This window comes from Strigops habroptila, chromosome 1 (assembly GCF_004027225.2).
Source record: "Strigops habroptila isolate Jane chromosome 1, bStrHab1.2.pri, whole genome shotgun sequence".
Classification (NCBI taxonomy): Eukaryota; Metazoa; Chordata; class Aves; order Psittaciformes; family Psittacidae; genus Strigops; species Strigops habroptila.
The window spans coordinates 50,820,005-50,845,327 of record NC_044277.2 but is presented as its reverse complement, the minus strand read 5'-3'; the positions used below and the strand labels follow the sequence as shown (position 1 = coordinate 50,845,327).

General features: G+C 40.3%; 2 protein-coding genes across 25 annotated transcripts in view; both read left to right on the top strand.

The window, feature by feature from the left end:
- EPB41L3 (erythrocyte membrane protein band 4.1 like 3) overlaps positions 1-25,323 on the top strand; it is a 146,742-nt gene that overhangs the window by 116,315 nt on the left and 5,104 nt on the right. For 5 of the 24 annotated variants that reach the window (XM_030497524.1, XM_030497432.1, XM_030497377.1 and 2 more), the window contains exons 10-21: positions 556-653; positions 2,170-2,345; positions 4,460-4,680; positions 13,056-13,109; positions 15,448-15,483; positions 15,649-15,714; positions 16,197-16,388; positions 19,743-19,817; positions 22,317-22,439; positions 22,932-23,336; positions 24,400-24,531; positions 24,959-25,057. In XM_030497524.1, the coding sequence (XP_030353384.1) occupies positions 556-653; positions 2,170-2,345; positions 4,460-4,680; positions 13,056-13,109; positions 15,448-15,483; positions 15,649-15,714; positions 16,197-16,388; positions 19,743-19,817; positions 22,317-22,439; positions 22,932-23,336; positions 24,400-24,531; positions 24,959-25,057 (1,677 nt within the window). The remainder of the gene's footprint in view (positions 1-555; positions 654-2,169; positions 2,346-4,459; positions 4,681-13,055; positions 13,110-15,447; positions 15,484-15,648; positions 15,715-16,196; positions 16,389-19,742; positions 19,818-22,316; positions 22,440-22,931; positions 23,337-24,399; positions 24,532-24,958; positions 25,058-25,323) is intronic. The other 19 variants (XM_030497558.1, XM_030497514.1, XM_030497488.1 and 16 more) reach the window with 15 other exon arrangements.
- LOC115612804 lies at positions 20,395-22,407 on the top strand. Its single transcript, XM_030497569.1, has one exon. The coding sequence runs from the start codon at positions 21,206-21,208 to the stop codon at positions 21,830-21,832; it is 627 nt and encodes a 208-aa protein (XP_030353429.1). The 5' UTR covers positions 20,395-21,205; the 3' UTR covers positions 21,833-22,407.

Sequence of the window (25,323 nt, the reverse complement as noted above, 5' to 3'; positions counted from 1 at the left end):
TCCCCAGCCGACTCTTTTCAATTACCTGTCTTTTCCTCATCCTCCCCAGGAGATAAATTAGCTAAAAACACTGTGATTTACTAACTGTAGTTCTGTCACTGTAAATCTCCTTAATCTAAGGCTGCATGGGACCAGATCAGTCCTTGTGGACTATTGCCCCCCTCTAGGCTATTATCAAGCTTCCCACTGTTAACTGGTAAAGTTAAAACAACTTAAATGGGCTAAAACACTTAAATGATGTTTTTCTCAGAAGTCTCCCAAGTCTTCTTTGTTACTATAGGGCCTAAAACACTGTCACCATCAAAAGCCTCTTGCTCATTATCTGGCTTTTCCCCAAAAAGGTTGCCACTGATTATCACTCACAGCTTCCTTCCCAGACACAGTAGTCTGTAGGATGTGTATATATGTGGTTATATATACCCTTGCAATAAGGGGATATAGATGGAGGAAATGAAGATGATCCTGTATACACTGTCTAAACATAGATGCACAGCATCTATTCTTTTTCTTTTTTTTTTTTTCTTTCTCTAAACTTTCTCTTTTTTTCCTGCCTAGTTTGAGCAGTTTGAAAGCACTATTGGGTTTAAGTTGCCAAATCATCGTGCTGCAAAGCGCTTATGGAAAGTGTGTGTTGAGCACCATACATTTTTCAGGTATGTGGATTTCTTTTCCTAAAGGTGTGATATAAAATGCAACAGAAAAGACCAATTCTGTCAGCAGAAATTAAATCATCTTATTGATCATGAAGCATCTCTGAGCAGACAAGGGAAGGTTATTGCTTCTGCAAGATTTTAAGTGTTTCACCCAAATTATTCATACTGTTTCAGATAGATACTATTTAAAATCAGCATATGGTCCCAGTTAATTGTTTTCCTTTATCTGTGCCATGATATTATCAGCTGCTATAATTAAAGAGACTAAGGAATCTGCTGCACTTCTGCACATATGCTTGTATAGGGAGAACAGCTTACATGGAAAGTTACTGGGGGATGTGGGAAAGAGTTTAAAAAATATATATTTTTATTTAATTTCAAATGAAAATACAGACAGTAGTCAGTGGTGTATTTGTAGTCACCCAGAATACCCAATCCATAGCTGTCATTTTTGTATTACTGAGGAATTTTGCAGCTATGTTTTTGACATCTAAGAGGACCTGAGAAAAGTTTGGGATAGTGGAATAAATGCTGTAATTAGTTTGTGCTGAGATAGTCAGGAAAGAGATACTTAACAATGGAAACTCAAAAGGTGAGATTTTCAATGGTGTGAAACGGCATGCAGTGCTTAGGAACCCCTCTGAAGATGTTTGGGAGGACTGAAGAATTTCTCTTTTTTCTTAAAACTATTTGTTTAGCCTGTCTCTATGTTCATATGAAATGCAGTCTTAGCAGCAAAAGATATGAAAAGAAATTGAGTGTGCATTTTTGGGGTGTTTTCTGATTTTTAATGGAAAAACGATGTCTAAAACATAAACTTAATAGCACGAGAATGGCTTTTTTCCATTGGCAAATTGAATGGCAAATTCCCTTAGCCAAAATAGAGAGGGTGAGAAGGATCTAACCTGAAAAATGTCTGCCTCCCCTGTGAATGAATACTGCCTGGCATACACTGGAAATTTGTTCTGGCGCTGTCTTCAGTGTAGCAGCACCATGTTGAATTTGGAGTATAAAGCACTGGAACAGGTTGTCAAAAGGAGTGGTAAATGCTCCATCCCTGGCAGTGTTCAAGGCCAGGTTGGACAGAGCCTTGGGTGACATGGTCTAGGGTGAGGCGTCCCTGCCCATGGCAGGGGGTTGGAACTAGATGATCTTAATTTCCTTTCCAGCCCTGACTATTCTATGATTCTATGATTCAGCCAAGATCAGGGTCGCTGATACAAGGAATACCTTATTTTTAGTTTTGCAATTAGAAATAATAAATGTGATTTTCAAGCAGGAAGGGACTGAGTGATTCTTGCCTGGTTTGAAGAACTTAGCTCTTCAAATGCATTAGCTAAGCAGTTTTGTCATGCTGTATGAGGGACATCTTTTGATTCCCTTTTAGCCACAGACATGTGAGGCACAAGTTACAATGGAGAGTGATACCCAACAGTTGTCTTCTCTCCTCTGCAGAAATAGTGGACTGATTTTTGGAGGAGGCGGAGTAATGGGTGCACTGCTTGGTGTGTTTTAGGCTCCTGCTGCCAGAAGCACCTCCAAAGAAGTTCCTCACACTGGGCTCCAAGTTTCGCTACAGTGGCCGGACGCAGGCCCAGACGAGAAGAGCTAGTGCCCTCATAGACCGTCCCGCACCTTACTTTGAGCGCTCTTCTAGTAAACGTTATACCATGTCTCGAAGCTTAGATGGGGGTAAGGTCATCTCAATTGACTTTGTCAAAAGATATCATCGTGGTGGTCACTGCTTTAGATTCGGTATAAGCCTCTTGTCATCTCATCTTGAGCTTCGGCTGAGTGGAGGCTGTGAGTACCTCCACATTCACTGCAGGGGTAGGAGAGGATGCGAAGAAATACTGTGCTCAATGTGCTGCTGCAGTCCTTACAGTGTTTGCCAAGGAGGAGGTCCTTGGGAGCCCACTCTTCATGGAGCCTCTGTCCTTGGCCTCACACCTGCGAAGCACTTCCCTGCTTTAGGGAAGGGCAGGGCACCTGGACCTGCCAGCATGGACCTGCCTGCCTGAGCAAGTCAAACTTCAACGCTTTTTCAGGGTTTGCAGGAGTAACTGTTCAGGGTTTGGTTTAATTTGGCTTTTTTTCTTGTGTTTTTCATTTAAGTATATGTTCCAATTCATAAATTAAGTACTTCCCTTGACCGATTAGTAACACTTGCTTCCAGTTCCCTCATGTCCTAGTTGGATGAGCACTAACAGGCTTTTTCCATACATTTCTTTTGAGGGTGTGAGATGGAGAGTAACATACACAGGTTAATAGTATATCCTTCCTCCTCCTCTCTTTCTCCATGGTAGATGAAGGTCATGGTTCTACTGATCCTCTAGTTTAAGCCAGCATGTGATTCAGAGTCTCAGCTACTTCTTCAGCTGTTACTGTTGTTGGCTGTTGAGTAAAAAGAGGCTGTAGTTTATTTTTATACAAAAAAAGACTGAGACTAAATTCACAATTAAAAAAAAAAAAAAGGTGAATTTTTCTGCATAATATCACAAATGAATTGCAATGAGTACAGTTGATTGTGAGGAGGGGAGAAGCTTCGGTTTAAAAATACTAGTCACAAGCCTTCTTTTCTCCCCCTAAAGGTGCTGCTTGTCATTAATTATTTTGGAATCTTCTAATTCTGATGCGCTTCTTGCTCGTTACCAAGCAACTGGTGACCTGATCGCTGTGCATGTGTCTCAAAGCAGAAATTATCCTTCTGCGTTATTTTGTTTGCAACATCTTAAACAAAATGTCTGCCTCTACTCCCTTTGCTTTCTCCTGCCTCCTAAGCTCATTCCCAAGAGACAAAATATCCGAAATGTTTTTCCCCAGCATTTGTTAGACTCTGCGAGGTTTTTATGATGTTAATTTGCATAAGTGCAGATGGGGAAAGGAGGTTTTTTAATCAATGCTTATGATTACTTCACTAATGTTACTATAACACAAACGTGGCTGTAACATTCTGCATCATGATTACGCTGTCATCCTGGCCCTGTCATCTGTTACAGATGCAAGTAACTTTATAAATTTGAATAGTCGTATTGACTTAGAAATCAGTTACATAATAGTCAAGAGTGGGGTCTGTGTGTATAATAATGTTTTGATTACATTCTATCTGTAAATTTACTATTTACTTCAAAATCATTTATATATATATTTAAGTTTGCTAAATTATTGAATGCTTGCATCTTCAAATATTTTGGTTTGGTCTGCTGAACTGAATGTCATCACTTCCCAGAATTTTTTAGGATAATGAGCTCACTGAACTAGCAGACTTCAATACTTAATAATACAAAGATCCCATTTCTTGATTCTCAGATATTATGCCTGCATTACATCAATATTATCATTTCCTTTAATGCAGCACGTTACTTACCATGCATTTGATCTGCATTGTTATATTCTGACAGATGTAAAAAAAACCCTCTTCCACCCCCATGGCTGATGTCATAGCTGGTTCTCCTTATGTTTCCTGCCTGATAACTGGCAACACATTGATTTTTTTTTTCTAATGTTTTACTACAGCAGCACTTTTAATGGCTTGCTAACATTTAACAACCGTGTAATGCGCACATTAGCTACACTAATGCATGTAAACACATCCATAATATATGTTTATGCATATAAAAGCTCCTAGCTTTATTTCAAGTAAACAGTTTATTTAAATGTATGCACATGCTTCTGATTTCCTGAAACATGACATAGTTGTGTTTTCAGCAATATCTTAAATGTTTTACTAACCCAGCTTTTTAATTTTATGCAGCTTCTCAGCAAAAGCTATTTCAGACTTTCCCTCTTTAAATATTTGCTTTTAGCATCAGTGAATGAAAACCATGAAATGTACATGAAGGATTCTGTGTCTGCTGCAGAGGTTGGTACTGGCCAGTACGCCACAACAAAGGGCATCTCTCAGACCAACTTGATAACCACTGTGACTCCGGAGAAAAAGGCAGAAGAAGAGAAAGATGATGAAGAGGGCAAAAAGAAAAGAGCAGAGGAAGTCACCCCAGTCTCAGCAGTACGCCATGACACCAAGGTAGAGTTTTGAGGGTTTTGTTTTAAACTGACCTGCCTGGAGAGTGCTTGGAGAAACACAGAATTGTCAGGGAGGGAGGGAAGGGGTCCCTCATTCTGTGAAAGGAAACTAGAATATACACGGTTGTATATTCTATGTATGTACCTGTATATATGTGTCTTGAATCAATATTTTTATACTCCTTCTGCATTTCATATGATGTTGTAAAAGTTAGTTCCTGCCTTGGACTTTTGTTTTTTAAATCTGCTTAACATTGAGCATAGTGTTTTTACACAGCATTCAAGAGCTCTTTAGGAAATATCCAAAAGTAGCCTGACAGTGCACGTTTTTGCTCCTTTGGTCTTCAGTTGTATTTTGACTTTAGTATGGGCATCATGGTTTTTATTTTTTGACAAGGCAAAAAAATAGTTCTGTGTTCTTGTATGTAGCTCTGTGCTTTAAACTGTTGTATTTTTCTCATTAATTTCTCAAAACACTTTGTTCCCTTGCATGTATTTTAATGAGCATTTTTCTCAATTAACTTTTGGGTATTAATATACTATTATAAGCTTTTTTTTTTTTCTGGCTTACAAAAGCATTTGCTTCTCTCTTTTGAAGTTTTGCACTGAAGAAAACTGGTTTTGTTGATGATTCTCTGCTCAGATGTTAAAGCTATTCATCCCTCACCATCTCCAGTCCCACACCCACCTCATACACATGCATATATGGCTGTGCATTATACCTACTGAGTTAAGACGGAGTAAGTCAAGCAGGGGGACAGAGAAGATACTGAATTTCAGAGATTGACAGTGAAGAGAAATAAGGTAGAATCAGAAAAGATCAGGCATAAAATGTCCTCTGTTTCTTTCATATTGTGGAGAAGAAAACAGAATACGAAATACTGAATCCAGCATATCACACAAAAGGTGTACTATGGAATGCACTTGCTAAACTAGTAAGATTTACCCTCTTCATTTATGAGGAAAAACCTTGATGTAGACCTTTACACCCACAAAACTGTCATGCATGCAAATGTTAGAGACCGCACTTCTAACCTTATCATGTAAGGCCAGAATGAGCTACATAGCTGAAGGATCAATTCCTCAAAAAGGGTCACAATTAAGGTACCAAAAATCAGAAACAAACTGAATTACTCAAAATTGCAGATGAGAAAATACTTTCTTTTTAAAGTGTAGTCTGTAACTGTAGCGTTAAAAAAAAAAAAAACCAGCCAAACTCTGAACAATTTAGCTGGGGTCTTCTTGAAACTCCATTAGTTTCTGCATGGAGAAAGATTTATGAAATCAAATATGCAGGAAATACCCAATAGAAACTAATTCTGTTCCAAGTGTTTATTAATTTGGGTCAGTGGAGAAATCAGCTGTGTTTGGAAGATCATCTGTTCCTTATATATGGCTAGAAATAGTCAAAGATATTTTTAGGAGAATATTTTGATGGTACTTAAACATGTACAAATTAATGATTTTTACCCCCAACTCAAGAGGTGGGTTCTGTTTAAACCATCTGTTGATAGAGTTTCAGTTCGATAAGTCTATAGAGATCTCAGTCCTGTTTCCACTGGACCTGCTAACAGCTTTGTCATTCATCATGAAGAGAATAGAGTCTCAAGAAACAGGACAAGTTAAAAATTAATTCCTATTTAAAGGTATATAAATTTTATAGGTAGGTTTTCAACTTTTCCACTAAGACATTTTTCCTTTGTTTTATCCATGTGTATTTTAGTACTAGAAGTTATTCTAAATATTAACACTGCAAAGATGTCAGTAAGTGAATAGTCTGTATTAGCAAAGAATAAATTTACTTTGGCTTTTTTGCCTTTACAATATAAAGAGAAGTTCTGTGTATTTAGCTCACATCCACTCCCGTGAGTCCATCAGCATTAAATTTTGACATGAGGTTACTGTATTAAGCCTGTGAAGAAGACATTTGCAAGCAGTTTGAAGTTAGGGTTGGTTCTCATTGCTTAAGTCAGGAATATAGATTGTCTGAACTGATAGATTGGGTTTTTAACTGTTCTGGTTAGAAAAGAGAGAAGAGAAATATTAAAGAGAAGGGACGAAGCTCTTCCATGTAAATATTTGGTTTAAATCCCATTCCTACCATTGATATACCTGGTAAAGATTCAGCTTAGTAGCTAGCATTGATGCAGCCAGTGTCTAAAACTTGGATCCTGCTTGTTGGCTCTCATTTGACACCGTCTTGTACAGGCAAATGCTGTTTTGCTTTTTGAAGTCATTTTGCTCTTGGGAGCTGTGAGTGGCAGTGAGGTTGAAATGCCTTATGTAACTCCTGGGGGAGATGCATGGTGGATGGAGCAGCTCAAGCACTTGGGGTTTGGTTGTGGAGTCAGTGTGTCCCTACAGCTAAGTGCACCTAGTTGACTTTGGCCCGAAGGTCTCTGATCCGTCAGCATTGTGGCAGGTCTGTTGTACTGGGGTGTTTTGGTGGCAGTGGTGGTTGTTGTCCTTCTAAAGAGCAGTCATGGCTGCCTGCTGGGAGCGTGCTAGGTGGCAATCACCCGTCCTGCTAAATCGCCTCCCTCTTCCTACCAGTTTTTTATCCTTGAATGACTTTAAAGACTGCTGGGATGCCCTACGAGCGGCATATCAAAGCAAATCCTGCTTGTTGGTAGCCAGTATTCTTTGCATTGTTGTAAAATCTGTGGCAACAGCATTGGGTACATTTTTACCTCTTTGTTGTTGGTAAAGCATCACCTTTTGACTGTGATGTGGCTGTGTGGGGCAGGGACCTCCCTCTGGTCAGCTCCCTTCTTTCAGCGTGCTATGGAAGCAGTGTAGAGGGGCAGCAGGGCACATAGCTGGGAGGGGGCAGAAGGGAGGGCAGGGCTGTGGGGATGCCCAGCGAAGGCCAGCCTGCGTGGTGGTGGGAGCCATGCTGAGGAGCTGGCTGCTGGGGTAGGCATCAAGCTAGTCCAGTTTTTCCAATGGTAACAGCTCATGTATGGATTTATGCTCCCCCAAACCAGAATGTGTTTTAGTTGGGTTTGGGACCTAGATTTTTTTCTTTAATTCTGTAATAGAGGAATTTGGGTACAAACAGTTTTAAAATCCTTGGTGTTTTAAATTATTACTGCTGAGTCTGTCCAAGGCATAGATGGGAAGCATCTGGCCCCTACTGGGTCTCCTCCTGACTGCAGGAGCACTGTCACAAGCAGTGTTGGTATTAGCAGTACGTTCCCTTATTTCTTTGTTGCTCTCCATGTGCTTCATGTTTGAAAGCTCCTTACAATCTGAAGCCAGTCGTACAGTAAGTGGAAATTGGCAGCACCTGAAACTCCACATATGGCCGTGAAGGTTTATATGTAAATCCCATACTGCAGATGACTAGACAAATGCTGAAACAAGAAGTTGCCTTTTGTAAGCTGTAACCCTGATTCACTAATACCTATGGTGTGTGCAGCATGGGAACAAGCACCATTTAACTCAGTAGAAAGCTGTGGTGTTGAAATACTGTTTATAATTTTATATATATATTATAATATTTATCATCACAAAGGAAAATTAACTAATTACAGTTTTCTTTTTGTCCTTTTGCTTTTGCGCCTTGTTTGCTGCTCTTTCTCTGTCACCAGCCATCTTTGCTTGGCACTGACTCCCACCACCCCTCGCCATCCTCGCAGCCTGGCCCCCATGTATCTTCAGCAAAGCTTCGCAGGAGATGCAAGGAGAGCACTCGAACAAAGTCCTTAGGTTGTGAGGTGCCCAAAGAGAGTGCCCCAAAGCACGGCGAGTTGGAGCCAGACTCTGACAGAAAGGGGCGAGTGTGCTCCGCCGAGCAAGATGTGGCTTTCGGCTATAAGCAAAAAGCCAGCAAAGGCGGAACGCTGTTTTCCTTCTCCTTGCAACTTCCAGAGTCATTTCCTTCTCTCCTGGATGACGATGGCTACCTGTCGCTCCCTAACCTCTCCGAAACCAACCTCCTGCCTGCCAGCGTGCAGCACTATCTCCCCATCCGCTCCCCCTCCCTAGTGCCTTGCTTCCTCTTCATTTTTTTCTTTCTGCTCTCTGCCTCTTTCTCAGTGCCATACGCCCTCACTCTCTCCTTTCCTCTGGCTATGTGCCTCTGCTACCTGGAGCCCAAGGCGGCCTCCTTGAGTGCCTCACTTGCCAATGACCTGAGTGACAGTTCAGAGGAAGAGGTGTGTACCTCGGCATTGAACACACTCTTTTTCGTGTTCAGTGCTTCAGTCCTAACCAGTGTTAGATTGCTGCAATAGTGGTCCTACTTTCAGAGCCTCATTTCTGTCTGTGCTGATCTGTTAGAAGGGGTGGGTTTGGTTTCTTTCTTTTGTTTGGGGCTTGGGTTTTTTACTCCTTTTTTTATTTACTTTTCTTGTGTTGGGAGCACAGCTTGGGGCCCAGGGTTAGGCACAACACTGTGTGGAAGTGGCTGGATTTAAACTGTGTCAGCTGATGCAAAGTGACTTGCACTAAACAAATTGCCACTGATCAGCTCTGATGTATTGTATCTGAACCCACCAAGACCTTTTTCTTCCCCTATCAGTTTGTACTAGGGTTAGAATAGTTATCTAAATAGAGGGTATTAAGTACAATTTCCTGCATAATTACATATACATATACATATACATTATATTTGTGTAACTAGCCACCCAATAATAATAATGGGCACCCTCACCAACTTTAGCATGTTCAGGGGGATTGAGCTCTTTGCAAGAGGCTATCAGCTGTAGCCTGAGCCCAGAGAAGGCTTTCTGGTCCAATGAAACCTGGATATGGATTTTCAGCCTTGATCCCATCTCTGCTGCAGATTGAACTGTTTTCCTATGCTTAAATCCAATAGATCAGTGAGAGGTCAGATTGGGACAGCTGTTCCACAGCTGTGGGCCAACTTGCCATTTGCAGTGTTCAGTTAGCACTGCTGAAACCAATGCCTCAAGCCACCAGGGTCATCACAGGCAGATAAACCAACTGCAGTAGGAGTCTACAGTGGATCTGGGAACTGTGAATGTGATAATATATCCAGAAGAAGGAAAGGAATCTACTTGTTTAAGTAACAGAGTAACTGGCATCTCAGTTTTTGCTGGTACTGTTATTCTTTGTTGACAGAATAAAATAATGAGTTCAGGTTTTCCTCCTTTTTCCTTTTTACCTTTCATCTTCAAATTCAAAAATACAGTTTTGCTCTGTGTAAAAAAATCCAAAAACATAAAACCAAAAACAGATCAGACAATCGCAGACCAGTTGGCCATTTGTAAAGTCATCTTGGACACTTTTTGATGCTGTTACTGTAGTTGTCTTCAATAAACCAGCTTGCACATCTGAACATTTGTGTTTTCTGCTGCTGTTAGTTTTGTGAGACAGTGCAGGATTTCATTTCCTTTTTATGGAAGGCCAAAAGTCACATTAATTTATCTTGTAAAAACATTGCTTTTAGATGCTTTTGGCTCTGTGATGCCTAACAACTAAATAATGTGCATTTTCTGATAAAAGGCATCGAAAATGTTGCTGTCTCATTTCGTGTCCTCATTTTGAGACAGCAGTTAGGTCTCAATTTGCATTAGCTCTGCAGTTGGATTAATCTAATAGCAATAACAGCATTAATACAGTGCCAGCTCCAGAGGCAATAATGAGGCAGTGTTTATGTAATGCATTGGTCTGTTCCTCTTTCAGAAATGAGCACTTCTTTTCATTAGTAAAGTTAGGCAGTATTGAGCATAAAAATGCATTAAATAGGCTTTTGAGTGTCACTCTTTTATGAGGGTGATTACTCTGGCAGTGCTTCCTGGCAGACAACACAGACTTGTGCCTAATCCAGGGGTATTTCTTGTTTAAAATATTGCATGAAAATGAGTATGTTTTAAACTCGGGCATGTCTGCATTACATTGGCAAAACAAATCACAGCAATTATGATCGCAAGTTAGAGGAGGTGCAGCCACACCATCCCCAGAGATAGCTGCTTCCTCTTCCTGCTCAATCACTCGCACGCTCACAAGCCCCACCAGCAGCTGCGCTATAGCCCATCTCGGAGTTGAGCCCGACCTTTCTTACTCTCTGCTCCAGAGGAGACCTGCCTTGCTCAGCTTCAATTCACCATTCCCTGCTCTGCAATAAGCCCAGATTTCAAATAACTCAGTAATGCTGACTTCAGCTCCATGGCTGTTGATTGGCTTATTAGCAGACATACATGTTGCAATAAAGCAAATTTTATGCCTTATTTAGGATTTCATTGCTGTTATGGTAAAAGAAATAGAAATCATTTTTTCCTCCTAGTTCACAAAAGATTGCTCACAGTGATGCAGAAGGCTACAGGCAGTATCCTGAACCAATCTCATACCATGTTGAGCTCTGTTCTCCCTTGAGCAGTGCATCTGGAGAAAGTCTGTGCAGCCAGAGACAGAATCTCAAACCTTAGATTTCATTAGCTTTTGTGTTTGTACCTTAGCAGCCGATAGTTTTATTGACTTTTCTCTAATGTTCCCAATTTCAAGTTCTTAATGAACCCTGTCTGCCAGACTCATATGTTACAGTACCTTGACACAAATCTTTTAATTCTTTTTAAATGCCTACATTCATTAATTCATCTTTTTTTTTTCTTCTCTCTCTTTTTTTTTTTTTTTGTAAATAGAAGTGACAATGCATGGATTTTTTTCTTTATATTGCCATACCTTTACACTTGCTTATAATCATAGAATCCTAGAACAGTTCAGGTTGGAAGGGACCTTCAAAGGTCATCTAGTCCACCCCCTCTGCATGAGCAAGGACATCTTCTGTTGTAAAGATGTGAGATCATTCACTAATAAAGAAACAATTCTCTAACACTTTAGTGAAAGCTATTTGGCCATCTGGGTAGACTATTTTGGCATTACAGTTTCAATTAAAAATAAAAGTGGTCTGTCTAGTGAGTGGTTATTACTTAGAAAATTGCATGTAACTTGCATTCATGCACTTACCAAATAGAACAAAATGCCTGCCTGTTCTTCTGCCTGGCATACAAGCAGTACAAATTATTTAAAGGAATGAATGATAAAAAACAAAGCAATGAAAAAATATCAGAAAAGCAGTTTTATGAAACATACATTTGAGTTGTCAGAAAATAACAGAAGATAGGAGATTCAAAGTTAAGACTGATACTCCATCTACCAGTAGATTGTTTTTTTCTCTGATGTTTTCTCTGATTTGTTTCATACTGATGTGATTTGAGGATGAGATGTATTGCTTAGCTTTACATTACCTGCCTGGGTTACTTTAGATTATCTAAGGACCACAGAAAATCACTAATCAAAAGCAGAGCTTTCACTTACGTTGAAACAACTGGGATGTGCCATCTGGAACACTAGACAGCACTTTGATTACTTACTAGTTTTCCATAAGCTTGCATAACATCAAAAATAGTCATTTGAACTCTCTTCTCAGCCTGTAGTAATCTACCCTCTACTCTCTATTTACTAAATCTTGACATTTGCATTCTCCACTAAACTGTTCTTCATGGTGTCGAGCAAAGCAGGGATAGATCAGTCTGTGCAATGCTGTGCTTTGTTTCATTTTTCTCATTCTTACCTAGTAAGTGTTTGGGTTTGGTTTTGGTTTTTTTTTTTAGGGGGGGAAATTACATTTCTTTTTCTCCTGATTTCATCCATATTCTTAAATGGAATGAGAAGTATTTTTTATTTTTTTTAATGGCAGTTTTCTTTCTTTTTACTATCATTAACAATATCAGCTGCTCTTTATTGGAACCGAATGGGATCTGAGCTTTACCATTACTCCACAGACAGACAGTAGATGGGCTGGGAGTACGGTTACTTGAACTCCTTGGTAATGCAGACAGCCTCATTGTGTATAAATGTGGAGACAAGAACAACTTCTGTACAAATGAGGGGCTGAAAGTCAGGTGACTGTTAAAGTAGCTTTTTTTTTTTAATGATCTCTTCCCCCTCTGGATAAAAAGTCAACCACCACATTGATCTGTATTGGCTAGAACAAAAATTTGATGAGTAATTTTCTTTTAAAGAAATTATTATGGGAGGAAAAGTTTGAGAATATTAGCTTTTTTGTCCCCATTTTTTAAAAGCCACCTGGCTTTCTTAAGAAAAAAAAATTGCTATTCAAATAACACTTTTCCAGTAATGTTTTATTTGGCTTATAAATTTGTTCCAGTAAAGCCGTATACTGTGTACAGTACGCCTCAAGTCTTCCTCTGAGTCTGTTCTGTTTACTAATATAGCATTTTTATTTTGCTTCTTTGACTTGTGCGTGGTTTGAAAAGCAATGCTAATGCAGTTCACAGGGATATTGAATTTAACAGTTCCCCATATGAGCTGCGTGTACTGATGAGCTGGGTTTATTCTTTATTCCTGCTTTCCTCTTGGGACCCGGTTACTTGACTAACCAAATAGACTGACAGTGAGCAGACGGATACTGCAGCTGATGGTGAGACCACTGCCACCGAGGTTTGTACAGTCGCTGGCACCCAGTTATGGCAGGGGAGAGTGTTTTGCCTCATCTCTTCCCAACCCTGGGCATGAGGGCTAAACTGCATGTTTCCTCTGGCAGTTCGGGATCCTTCTCTGCGCATGTGTGCATGTGTGTGTGCGCGAGTGTGAGAGTCTAGAGTTTTCAGTGCTCCCTACAGGTTCCTCTTATTTCTGCGTTTGATTTGGAAACTGCAAGGCCTCTGTGCTTTGCAGATGGCGGGGCAGTGGCAGAGTCACGCACACCAAGACAGCCCACCTGGATGGTCATGCTGGCCAGGTTGTGCCCTGTGTTTTTCTATTTGCTTGTTTGCTCGTGTAATCTTCACCTTGTGTTTGAGAGAGAGGGGGGTAAAGACAGTCAAAAACATTTTTCAAGTTCTCTACATAAAGGTATTTCCACATTATAAATATCTCAGACTTTCCTTGAATGTAATGTCACATGTAATCTTCACATACTGCCACCAGTAGTCCAGGTATTGTCTTCAGAGGAGGAACGTAAAAAAAATTATATTTTCTTAGCACTGAGAAGCCTCATATCCACAACATGGTATATAGACTGTGCAGGCAAATTCAAACCTATGTGATTCCATTGAAGTGCATATAATGCTTTCATAATTAATATGCTTGCAGCTGCAAACTGTGGTCTGACATCTGGTAGAAGACAAAGTATTACCATGAAGAGAACTGTAGCTTTTCAGTAGGATCGCATTAATATTTCAGACTGTTAAAATTATCAAGGAAAGATCCTCTGTATGACACGTCAGGACAATTCGGCCTCGGCTGTAAATAGAATAGGTTTGAACTGAGTTATAAAGTAATCAACAGATTTTCCCATGGGTAGTTTGAGTAATTAGGACTATATGAAAAATGAACAATAAAATAGCAGCATGAGCATTAAAATAATCCAAATGGAGCAACAACATAGAATTATAGAATGCTTTGGATTGGAAAGATCATCTAGTCCCAACCCCCACTGCCATGGGCAGGGACACCTTCCACTAGACCAAGTTGCTCAAAGCCCCACCCAACCTGGCCTTGAACACTGCTACAACTTCTCTGGGCAACCTGTTCCAGTGCCTCATCACCCTCACAGTAAAGAACTTCTTCCTAATACCTAATCTAAATCTCCCCTCTTCCAGTTTAAAGCTATTTTCCCTTGTCCTGTCCCTACAGGCCCTTTTAAAAAGTCCCTCTCCAGATTTCTTGTAGGCCCCCTTTAGGCACTGGAAGCTGCTCTAAGGTCTCCCCTGAGCCTTCTCTTCTCCAGCTGAACAGTCCCAACTCTCTCAGCCTGTCCGCGGGAGAGGTGCTCCAGCCCTCTGATCATCTTCATGGCCCTCCTCTGGACTCACTCCAACAGGTCCATATCCTTATGTTGGGGGCCCCAGTGCTCCAGGTGAGGTCTCACAAAGTTGGGACAAGTCAGGATTACAAAATGCTTTCAAGTGCCTCTTGCACTCTGTAAGTTCAGGCCTTGAGCCCTACAGAAAGTAAAACATAATCCTAAAAATGTGACATTTAAAATGTTCAGTTTATTACTAAAAACTGTTAGACAATCTCCCTAGCTGCTGTCTTTATTTCAGGAGAGAAGACTCTGTAAACCTTAGTTTTCCTTATGGATACCTGGTTTTCAAACCTGTTGTATACTTGCCATCTGAAAATTCAGCCCTCAGAAATGGGGCTTATTGTGTTGCTTTTGAAGATGTGAGCTGAAGTAAATGTGATGTGTCATTGCAGAAGACCAGCATTGCAGATAGGTCCTAAAAGAATATATACAGGCTAAATATGAAATACAATTATACAAATACAGAAAGGGATTGAGGTTAGGGAAATAGCATTTTAAGCAAATAAAATGTGCTTCATTGTGTAGAAAGCATTGTGGATTGTTTACCTGTGGTGAGTTTATGCCAGGCTTCGCTTGTGGCCCAGGAGATGTCATACATTTCAACTCTGGTATTATGGACTTCCAAAGAATTTGCTGTTGCCATTGAATCCTGAATCAGATGTAATTTTGGTGATAATGTCGAGCTGCTGCTCTCTAAATAGAGATATGTGAATGTGGAGTGCACCAATGTTGATAAAAGGAAAATGTTTAAGAGTCATTGTTCACAAATAACAAATCTGAAAAGAGGAGGCTTGCTCTGAGTTAGGCGAACTGTGCAAAGTCAGCCACTGTGTCTGCTCCTTCTCCTTAAGCCCTTAACGCAGAGAGAATGTTATTTTCACCCAGTGTGTTCCTCTCACCGAGTTTTCTAAAGCCTTCAGTCTTACGAGTGGGTAAGGTGTTGTTTTCCAATCTTTCTCATGCTGGCAGTCGGATCAAGAGGAGGACGGAGATCTAAAGGCACAGGTACAGAAACGAAAGGTCTAGATGTTACTGGTACCAATGTTGGAGGTGTTCACCTCTCTCAGCATGTTATTGTGGGTTCTCTGTGAAGAAATGTGTAGAAACAGCATTTTGTATCCTTTCAATACTGTGTCCCTTACCTTTCCCTTTCTTTTTCACTTCTTTCAGAATAGTCTGATTAAGCGAATACAGGGTGAAAATGTGTATGTCAAACATAGTAATCTTATGTTAGAGGTTGGTATTGGTATATACCAGTGCATGTACGTACATGTGTGTTAGTTTTAGTGGTAAACTGTGAATCTGCACTCTGATGCATGAACTGTGTATTCCCACCTGCTAATAAATTAAATAGATTTTTTTTTCTCAGAGTACGATGACTCCTCTAACTTGTACTATAAATGTAGATATATGTGCGCGCGTATATATGTGTGCATCCACGCGCATATGTATGTTTGTTTGAAGCCTCTTTATCAGGTGTAAATTACAGCAATACGGATAAGCTTTTTAAGAGTATATTTATGCTCACTTGTACAAGATATGCTATGCTGTTATCTTTCAAAATGCCACATTTTCACAGAGTGTTGTGTTAGTGCTGTGCTCCCTGGCTCCCTGAGATGTTACTTCCCTCTTTACTAACCAAGCTGTGTGTTTTGGCTCAAAAATTTGGCTGGCTTAGGATGTATTACAAACTGCTCTATTCTTTTAAAACTGTCCAGGACCTAGACAAAACCCAGGAAGATCTGATGAAACATCAGACCAATATAAGCGAGCTGAAACGCACCTTCTTGGAAACCTCCACAGAAACGGCTGTATCTAATGAGTGGGAGAAGAGGCTTTCCACATCTCCCGTTCGGCTTGCAGCAAGGCAGGAGGAAGCTCCTATGATTGAACCACTAGTGCCTGAAGAGGTCAGCGTGAGCTGAAAGGCTTCGTTATGTATTTGTCTATTCATTTTTACTTATAATAGCTCTCAGTAGATTAAAGGCCATAGGTAGAGGCCATTCCCTGCTTGCAGGTGCTCCCTTTTCTCAGGACTCAGGTTATAGTGGCAAAGATGCAAGAAAGAGCAGATAACTTTTATATGTATATCTAGAGTATGAAATTAACTGTAAGCTGCATGGCAGAATTGGGTCTCTCTGAGGGTGAGAAGTGCAGGCTTCGTTACAGGTTCGGTGAGCTTGGGGAAGCCCAGCCATGCATGAAAGAAACCATGAAGGTGATGGAGAGAAGATTTAAATAATGGTGACTGGTTGGGAGCAGCGGTGTAGCGGGACAGGTAGGGTTATGGTACCAAGCTTGACAAGAAAATACAGAGCAAAGGGCAGAACTCTCTCAGTCTTTGAAGACAGAGAGGAAATAATGATGATAATTAGACCTGCCTGGCCAGTTCCATAAGAGAGCTGGTAGTTGCTGCAGTCTGCTGGATACCGTTTCATTGAAGACCCAATGCAGATTGCTAAGCGTATGCATTTTCAAGTAGCATGTATGCATAAAACTGTCTTGCTCACTGTGGAGTCTTGAAGTGTTTGCAAGAAACAATTAAAAAGCCAATTAAAAAGCTGCCTTTAATTTAGTTTGTGAATAGATAATGAGGTGTAGAGATGACAGTGTAACGTTCATGTTGCCATAAAATACATAGATCTTCAACAAAAAGCAGAGTCTTGGTTTAAATCCAGTGGAGCAAAAAGAAACATGCATGTGTAGTCTGCATGAACATTAATTTTTTTATTCTATTGTGGATGGATACCTGATTTTTGTCTCACAGGAATAATCTTTATGGTTACCACTTGTTTTTAGCATTACAGACCAGGAAATGGTCATAAAGCTTGCTTTTGTCTCCCCAGCACTGAGGTGATGCTGTAAGGAACTCAGCAAAAGTTAGCTGGACAGTAGAATTCAAGAGTTTTCTGCTTTTCCACCTTAAATTAAAGGTTGACGTTGCAGACCCACAGCTCTCTGGAGAAGGGAATCCCTGGAGGCACGCAGATAGCATGTGGCAGCTTCTCCTCTTAGGGAAAAGGATGCTGCCAAGAAAAAGGCCTCAGCTCTTCTTCTCCCACATTATACCCATCTAAACAGTAGGCGATACAAGCATGAGACACATTAGAGTGGCCATGACGTTGGATTAAAATACCTAAAAAGCAGACGTGGTGCCCAAAGCTTACCTTTTGGAGAGAGTGCTGAGGAGTCTTAATGTTGCTCCTGCTGTCTTGGTCAGAAATCACAATAGATCTTATGACCATGTTCATTTGGTTGTAGTTGACAATACAGGTTTTCTTTCTTAAAAGTATAATTGTAAGTATGATGAACAGGATGCATTTAACATATTAGGGATGTAAGGAACTCTCAAAAAGGGAGCAGCTGGCTAGCAGCGCTTCAGAGGAGTGCAGGTGAAACAAACTTATACCTGCCTACCAATTAATTTCATGTCTTTATTACTTTAGAAATTTAATAGCAATTTATCATTAAAATGCACAGGCAGTAGCAAAGCATTACCCAGTTATGTAGGCTAAGGTAACATATCCAAATTTAACCATTCATTTGGAAAGGAAAAGGGCAAGAGTTGTCATTATCTGATGTATCTCTTCTTGTACTGGAAGAAAAAGACTTGCTCAAAAGCAATGTCCCGTAACTGTATCTTATATGCACCTAAGTAAACTACAGCTGCCCCACAAATTCTCATCCAAATTAAGGTATTTCTGTGGAAAACTGAGTGGATTTGAGCTATGAGAGCCTAACTGCGAGGTGACTTCTGGCACTAAGGGACCCCTGCAGTAGATAACATCTCACCATTCTGTTTGGTCCTGCTAAGCCGTATGGTATCAGTTCACAAGTCATGCTGAGAGAGGAGTTTTTCATGAAAAAACTGAGGCTATGGATAGGTCAAAATGTAGCACCTTGGTGTCTACTGAGAAATGCAGAGGTAGTCAGGATAGAGAGCACGTAGATCTGCGTTATGTAGTGGCTTCTTCTAGTCAAAGAAATTAACTTAGCATATCCACTTTAAAAAATTATTCAGTGCTGTTACCTGTACCTCTTTACTATAATAAGACAAGAAGACCAGGGAAAATATGCCATTTCAAAACACGTGCTTTGAGCATTTGTCACCTGCGTGCATTTGGTCAGTTTGACTTTAAGCCTGCCTTGTCACCAGTTAGTTTCTTACAATAATGGGGGAAATACCTTGTTTTTCTTTAGTTATGAAAAATACAGTTTCAAATATCTGTTGTAATTGTGGCCAGATAGCTGCAGGACATGAAAGCCATCATATTGACAAACTCCTTGACAGTGTTTAGTCTGACCTCGATTGGATTAAACCAGCACTTTAGAAATAAAGAAGTTATGCATCTCACTGCAGTCAAGGAGATGAGCCGTTTCTCCCTTTTTCTAGTTTCTAGTTTTGTATCCTTCTTTAAATGTCTGCCTTTCTTCCTGAGTACATGGAGTATACATACTTCAAAGAGTATCCTTTTATCATGCCATTCATAGCACTTCATTTGGCATGTCTAATGAATACACTAGCCATTGAAGTGGGTAGAATGGATTTGGCAAGAAACCTGTTTTACTCTGCAAGGGCTTACTTGCTCTGGCCAAAGAAAAAGGTGGACAGCCTAGAAGCTGGGCTCAAAAGGCTTAGGAAATTGAGTCTTACCAGCATCTAAAACTTTTCCAGTTGGTCAAGTTGCAGAGATACTATTCTCACAGCATTGGTAAGGCATGATAGGATAAAATAAGGAGGATTTTGATGTCATACTGGGGCGATAATAGAGCCATGATTAGCTTCCTGCATAGGAAAAAGGTTCTGAGACCTTTTATACCTGTAAGGAGAAAGGGAGAGCTGAAATCTTTGCAGGTCACACCTTCAGCCTGCTTCAGCAGGGAAGGCTGCAAACTCAGGAGAGTGCTTAGTCCAGGGTGAAGGTGGAGGGGCCTGTTCTAGGCTATTGATGGAAGCCATCTAAGTTGGCACCAGACACAGTTAAATGAATAATGAAAGATGAAATGAACACAGTGCAACCACACCGGGGTGTTATTCAGTTTAGTGGGTTTTGTGCTACACAAATGGTATGCTTGTGTCTGCTTTACATTCATTACAGAGAGACACTAATTTCACTTATTGGAAACCTCTGTAAAATTATCTAATTCTCATTCCTAATTTACCATGCAGTTAATAATGTGTAGCGTAGAGAAATATGATGAGCTATTGTATAGTGGACTTTATACCCTCCATTTACTAAAACCATTTATTCCCCTGACATTAGACCAAAGAAGAAAGAGAAAAATCAGAAAAACTCATATTTTTGCAGAAGGGAGGTACTACATTCCTTGAATTGAAGGTAAAACCAAATAATACGTTCTTGAAATGCAGTCAGATAGGCTGGCAATGATTTATTATTTTATTATATTTTTTCCTTTCCAAGCCCCCCACCCTCCTTTTTTAATTATTATTATTATTATTTCATAAGTTCCAGAGAGAGATGTAATCTGGGGGCCAAATTCTGAGGAATGAGCTCTCTCCAGAGCTTATGGCTTCCTAATAGAGACTGATTTTCTCTGCTAGTTAGAAGTCTTCGCGCACGGTGCTGTTTGTGGATTTTGTTTGCAGTTGTGCATGCATTTCCAGCATAAGCATCACTGAGAACATTATGGTGAATGGGGCACTTCTGTCATTAGAATGAATTTCCTTTATACTGTCAAGTGAATCCAGATTATGCTGAGTGATGGTGAACTTTGTATTCTTATTGGTTTTTCTATTAGCCAAGTGTGATAGAGAAGAAGCTGCAGGAAGGAGAATCTGCTGGCACTTTGGTTACTTCTCATCAAATCATTATCCAGAAAAGTATCCCATCATCCCTAGAGGTTATTCTTAATTCATTTGATTTTAAATTACCCCATTTGCTTAGTTAAATACAGAAGTTATGGTCTCAAGGTCAAATAACTGGATGCCAATCGCATAGTCAAAGCAAATATCATAGCATATTTGCATAAGGAGGAAAAAAGAAGCTGCATTAAGTTCCATTCAGAATCTTCAGTAGTACGGTGTTTACTGTGTTGTACTGCTCAATTTAAACAACCCAAAAGAGGGTTGATGTTATTCTAATGAAAACAAGGAAATTCAGTGCAGACTATGGCTACATACAAATGCATGCTGTTCTAAAACCTCAAAACAGTGTGTTTGTGACAACTGAGGAACAGTCGAATGGGCTTATTTCCCTTATTTTTGTAATTTGTTTTTGACTCGTAGCATTACAAACCATTGTGGTACATGATTTTTAACCTCAGGATGATTCCAATCATCATTTTAAATGATGCACTAAAATGCTATTCTGCTTTGGTAAAAGTAATTTTTTTGTGTCTGTATTATATGGGCCTCTAATGGGAGGGAATATGCAAAGAAATCATACTTTGCCTAAGGTGATTTATTTGCTTGATAACTGCGCTAAGAGGTACAATGGTAAAAGTTATTATATGCTTTCAGAAGAGGCGGCATTGATTTCTTAAAAGTTTTCATGCTTTAGTGCTCCTGATGTACAGATAAACCTTCAGATATTCTAATCTAGCTTTTATATCTCAAATATAGGGCACTGAGGATTGGGTTATTATAGACAAAGTACCCTCTGAGGTAGTTGATGGTGAATCGAAAAAAAATCTGGCATACAAAGTAGTGACTGTGAGCAGTAAAACTACTCTTCCACCTGAGATATTAAAATCCAGTACCATTCTAATGCAGAGCTTTGAGGACTTGGAAAGTGAAATACAATCCAAAGAGGAGAATAAGCAGAAAATGCTCACTCTAGGAAAGTCTTATGATACCGTATCCGGGAAAATTGTAACTATGACAAGTAAAGCTAAAGAGGGTGAGAAAGCAGTACAGCCTTCAGTAGAAGCTTTGCAAAAAATGGAAAGGGAAGTGCAAGAATCTGTGAAAATCATTCCCGTAGTGTCCGAGTATGAAATCCTCAAGCCTGTCACTGATGAGAAAGCCAGGTGGGGATCCGACGTGCAGAGCACAAAAAGAAAGATGTCTGACTCTTTGACACCCATAAAGGAAGCAGAATTACAGTTAAAAAGTCCTGAAGAGGAGAGTTTGAAAAAGACACTCAAGATGGACCAGGATTTGCAGTTACATGGTACACTGGGAAGCTTGCAGCATGGCAAAGCAGAAAAACAACTTGGCAGTGAAGCTATAAAAGCAGGGGCATTTGCCCGGAGAGATAAGAGCCTGTCTGAGTGGAGATATTCCAGAGAACAGCCATTTACCATTGCTACTGCTCACTATGTTACTGAGTCGTCTGCGTCCAAAGTAGTGGTAACAAGTGGCTTTGACTTCACGCCATGGTTTAAAGATTAAAGCATGACTTCTTTTAGGCAATCCCCTCACACCACCCTACCTTTTGGTTCTCTTGCTGCCTGGCTTTATGTTGACAGCAGACAACCCAGCTTATTTTTTTTCCCCTCATACTTTGAATCCGTCCACAGTCTGAAGCAGCCATTACATAAGGCTTTCAACCTTTCTGGTTTATTTAAAGATCCATGTTACTGAAATGTAGTATTGCTGCTGTGGCTTGTTAATAAAAGGAAAAAAAAAAAAGGTTTGCTTGAACCAGCAAAATGCCAACGCTAACAACTATGCTTTGTAACTACTGCTTACTACAGCCATTATGAATATGCTCTGATTTATTTTCCCATTCTGTTCCTGTTTCCAACCTCTCTGTGCTCCCGCAACCTTCTCTCCCTTTCCTCTATTTCCGCCTTCAGTTTTAGTAATTAACATGTCTGTGCATGTGGGTCTGCCTTTCTTCTGTGTATGACTCTACATTTCTTTGTCTATTTAGACTAAACAGTCCACCAGTGAAAAAACCTTGGATGGTTCAGATATCTTCAGTTTAATAGAGTCTGCCAGAAAACCGACTGAGTTCATAGGAGGGGTTACTTCTACTTCACATAGCTGGGCTCAGGTGGCCATTTGATTCCCTCCATCAACGTCATAACCACACACCAATTATTTTTGCTTTTGTTTTGTTTTCTGGTTTTATGCATAACTCAGAAACTGTATAACTAATGCATGTGTTCTTGTGCCTTTTCTTTTGTTACAATAGACCACAATAGAAACTTCATGGAAAAGAAAAAAAACCCACCGTTTTCTCTCATTTCACTTTATTTTGTTCATTTTGCAGGGTGCTGTATTTTGCCTTTATAAAACTCACACAAAAATACCAACAAGAGAAACACTGTGACATTTCACTTTTAAGAAATGAGATTTTTGTTTTGTTTTTAATTTCTACCATTCTGATAACATCCCAAGAATGAAAATCCATGCAATGTGAGAGAAATAAATTGGCAAAATGTAATACCCATTTTTATGTTCACAGTACATGAAGCTGAGGAGCTATTGCAAGTAGCATTGTCCGCTTCGGACACTGAGGGGTTTTTCTTTTCCTTCCTTGCAGAGAATAGACACGACGACATCTCAGGAGATAACTTCCAGTGAAATAAAGCAGGCAGTTCAGCCACATCAGGATACTGTGAAGAAGGTTGTACAGGAGACTGTAGTTATCGAGGAGAGGCGTGGGATGGATGTGTGTGCAAGCAGGGATCCTGCTAAAGCGGCTGGACTTGTGCTGGATGCCCAGGCTGAGGCAGCATCAGTGGTGGCTGCTGGCGTGAAAGGGAAGGAGGGCTCTGCTGAGACTGAGGGAGAAAAGGAGGAAAAAAGGGAGGAGGCTGGCAAAGCCCTAACCAAACAGGAAGGAGTCACTGCTGCTGCTGCTGCTGCTGTTTCGCGTGAGCAAGCGGAGGAGCGCAGTACAACAGTCCACATTTCAGAGTCTTTGGAAAGAAAACCTCATTTTGAGGTAACTAAATTGGTCATGTCTGTGCTGAATTGTGAATGTGGGAAATAGCAGACTAAGATAATTTCTGTTATGGAAAGTAAAGTGTACTGAGCTTGTATGATTGCATCCTTACAGCAGGCATTTTCTCCTCTTATTTCCTCCTTGCATGGCAGCTGCAGAACTTGTTGCTGGTTTCCATCATTGGCAAAATGCCATGCATATTCTACCTAAAAGCGCTTTTCATGCTACAGAGACATACCTAATTTGGTGGCATTTTATGCAATGGATAACAGAAATTCAGCTGGCATTCTCTTTGTGAAGTCCATCAAGATTGGCAAAGTTTATGTGTCCTCAAAGACAGAAAATATATTGTTTTTCCATGCTTGGCACAGCTGTAAATAAGTGCACTATGTCTTAAACAACCCAGGTTCCTTATCTGAGCAGAATTCCAAGAACTGTTTTCCAGAGGAGTTTAAAAAAACAACTTGTTCTTGCTCCTTTATCTGAGAGCTGGATGGAAGACTGAGCCTGGATAGGATTAGTTTTCTTGTCATTTTAAGAAAATACAGAATCACAGAATCTCAGAACAGTTGAGGTTAGAAGAGGCCTCTGGAGGTCATCTGCTCCAGCTCCCCTGTTCAAGCAGGGTCACCCAGAGCCAGTTGCCCAGGACTGTGTCCAAACAGCATTTGAATATCTCCAACATGGAGTCTCTACAAGCGCCCTGGGAAACCTGTGCCAGTGCTCAGTCAAACTTACAGTGAAAAGGTGTTTCTTCATGGTCAGAGGGAACCTCCTGTCTTTCAGGTTGTGCCCATTGCCTCTTGTAGTGCTTAGATATTTTCTGAAGTTTGTTTTCATGAAATCTAGGATAGTGCTAAATGTTGCCAGCCGTATATGCATGTATGTACTACTGTAACAAAGAGAATCTTCTCTTTTTTCTTTTTTTTTTCGTTAAGTGCAGACCATTTTTTAGTTGTTCCCCCTCCTTTTCCCAAGGGAAAAAAACAACCAACCAACATTCTGAGAAACCCATAAGCTTTGCCAAATGTTCCAATTCCTTTTTTTTTTTTTGTTCATGCAGTCACCAGTTGTGAAGACTGAGACTATCAGTTTCAGTAGTGTTTCTGCTGGTGGGGAAAACCTTGAAATTTCAACAAAGGAAGTGCCAGTAGTCCATACAGAAACAAAAACGATTACGTATGAGTCTTCTCAGGTAAGAAATTTTGCAAAAGCCAGAATCTAATTTAAGATGCTTTTAAGGAACCCATGTTTCTTCACCCATCTTTAAGTGTATGCCTTAGAGTAAGCTATTCTAAATTGTTCAAATATTGAATATTAGCATGGGAAGGATGTATATAAGAATAGCTTACTTGAGAGTGGCTCTCCTGTCCTTGTGTTGGGCTTTTAGAGAACATTGACGAAGCTGCAGATTTCAAGGCCCCAGGTTCTCATCTGTCCTTCCAGAAGCGAAGGAGAGTCTCCAGATGCACATGCTCACCCTAACAGCAGTTATATCCCTAGCATTAGGTACTCATTTTATGAAGAATTGTAGAAATAGGGAACTTCAGCCAGTCCAGTTCTTGCCTCCCTGTGCTCAGGATCTTGGTTTTGATGACTGGTTTTCTCTTTTGGTTCCCTAGGTGGATTGCAGTGCTGACTCAGAACCGGGTGTACTGATGAGTGCACAAACTATCACGTCTGAAACCACCAGCACTACAACCACTACGCATATCACCAAAGTGAGTCCTTAGAAAACAGGGAGCTTTTTTTTCCACAAGGGTGTATGTTTTCTTAATTTCAGTTCTATTATTTCTTTTAAGGCGTGGACACACGCTTATGCTCTCTGGACAAAATCCTGTTTTGGATATTTGTCTTCATTCACCTGTCTTTGGCTATACTGGCTTCGCTAACGCATCATCCAAGGGCTTGACAAGAGTCCTGAAAATCATAAACCCCTTGGGTATGTCTATGCAAGCACAAAACATTGCTGCGCAAAGACATAGCT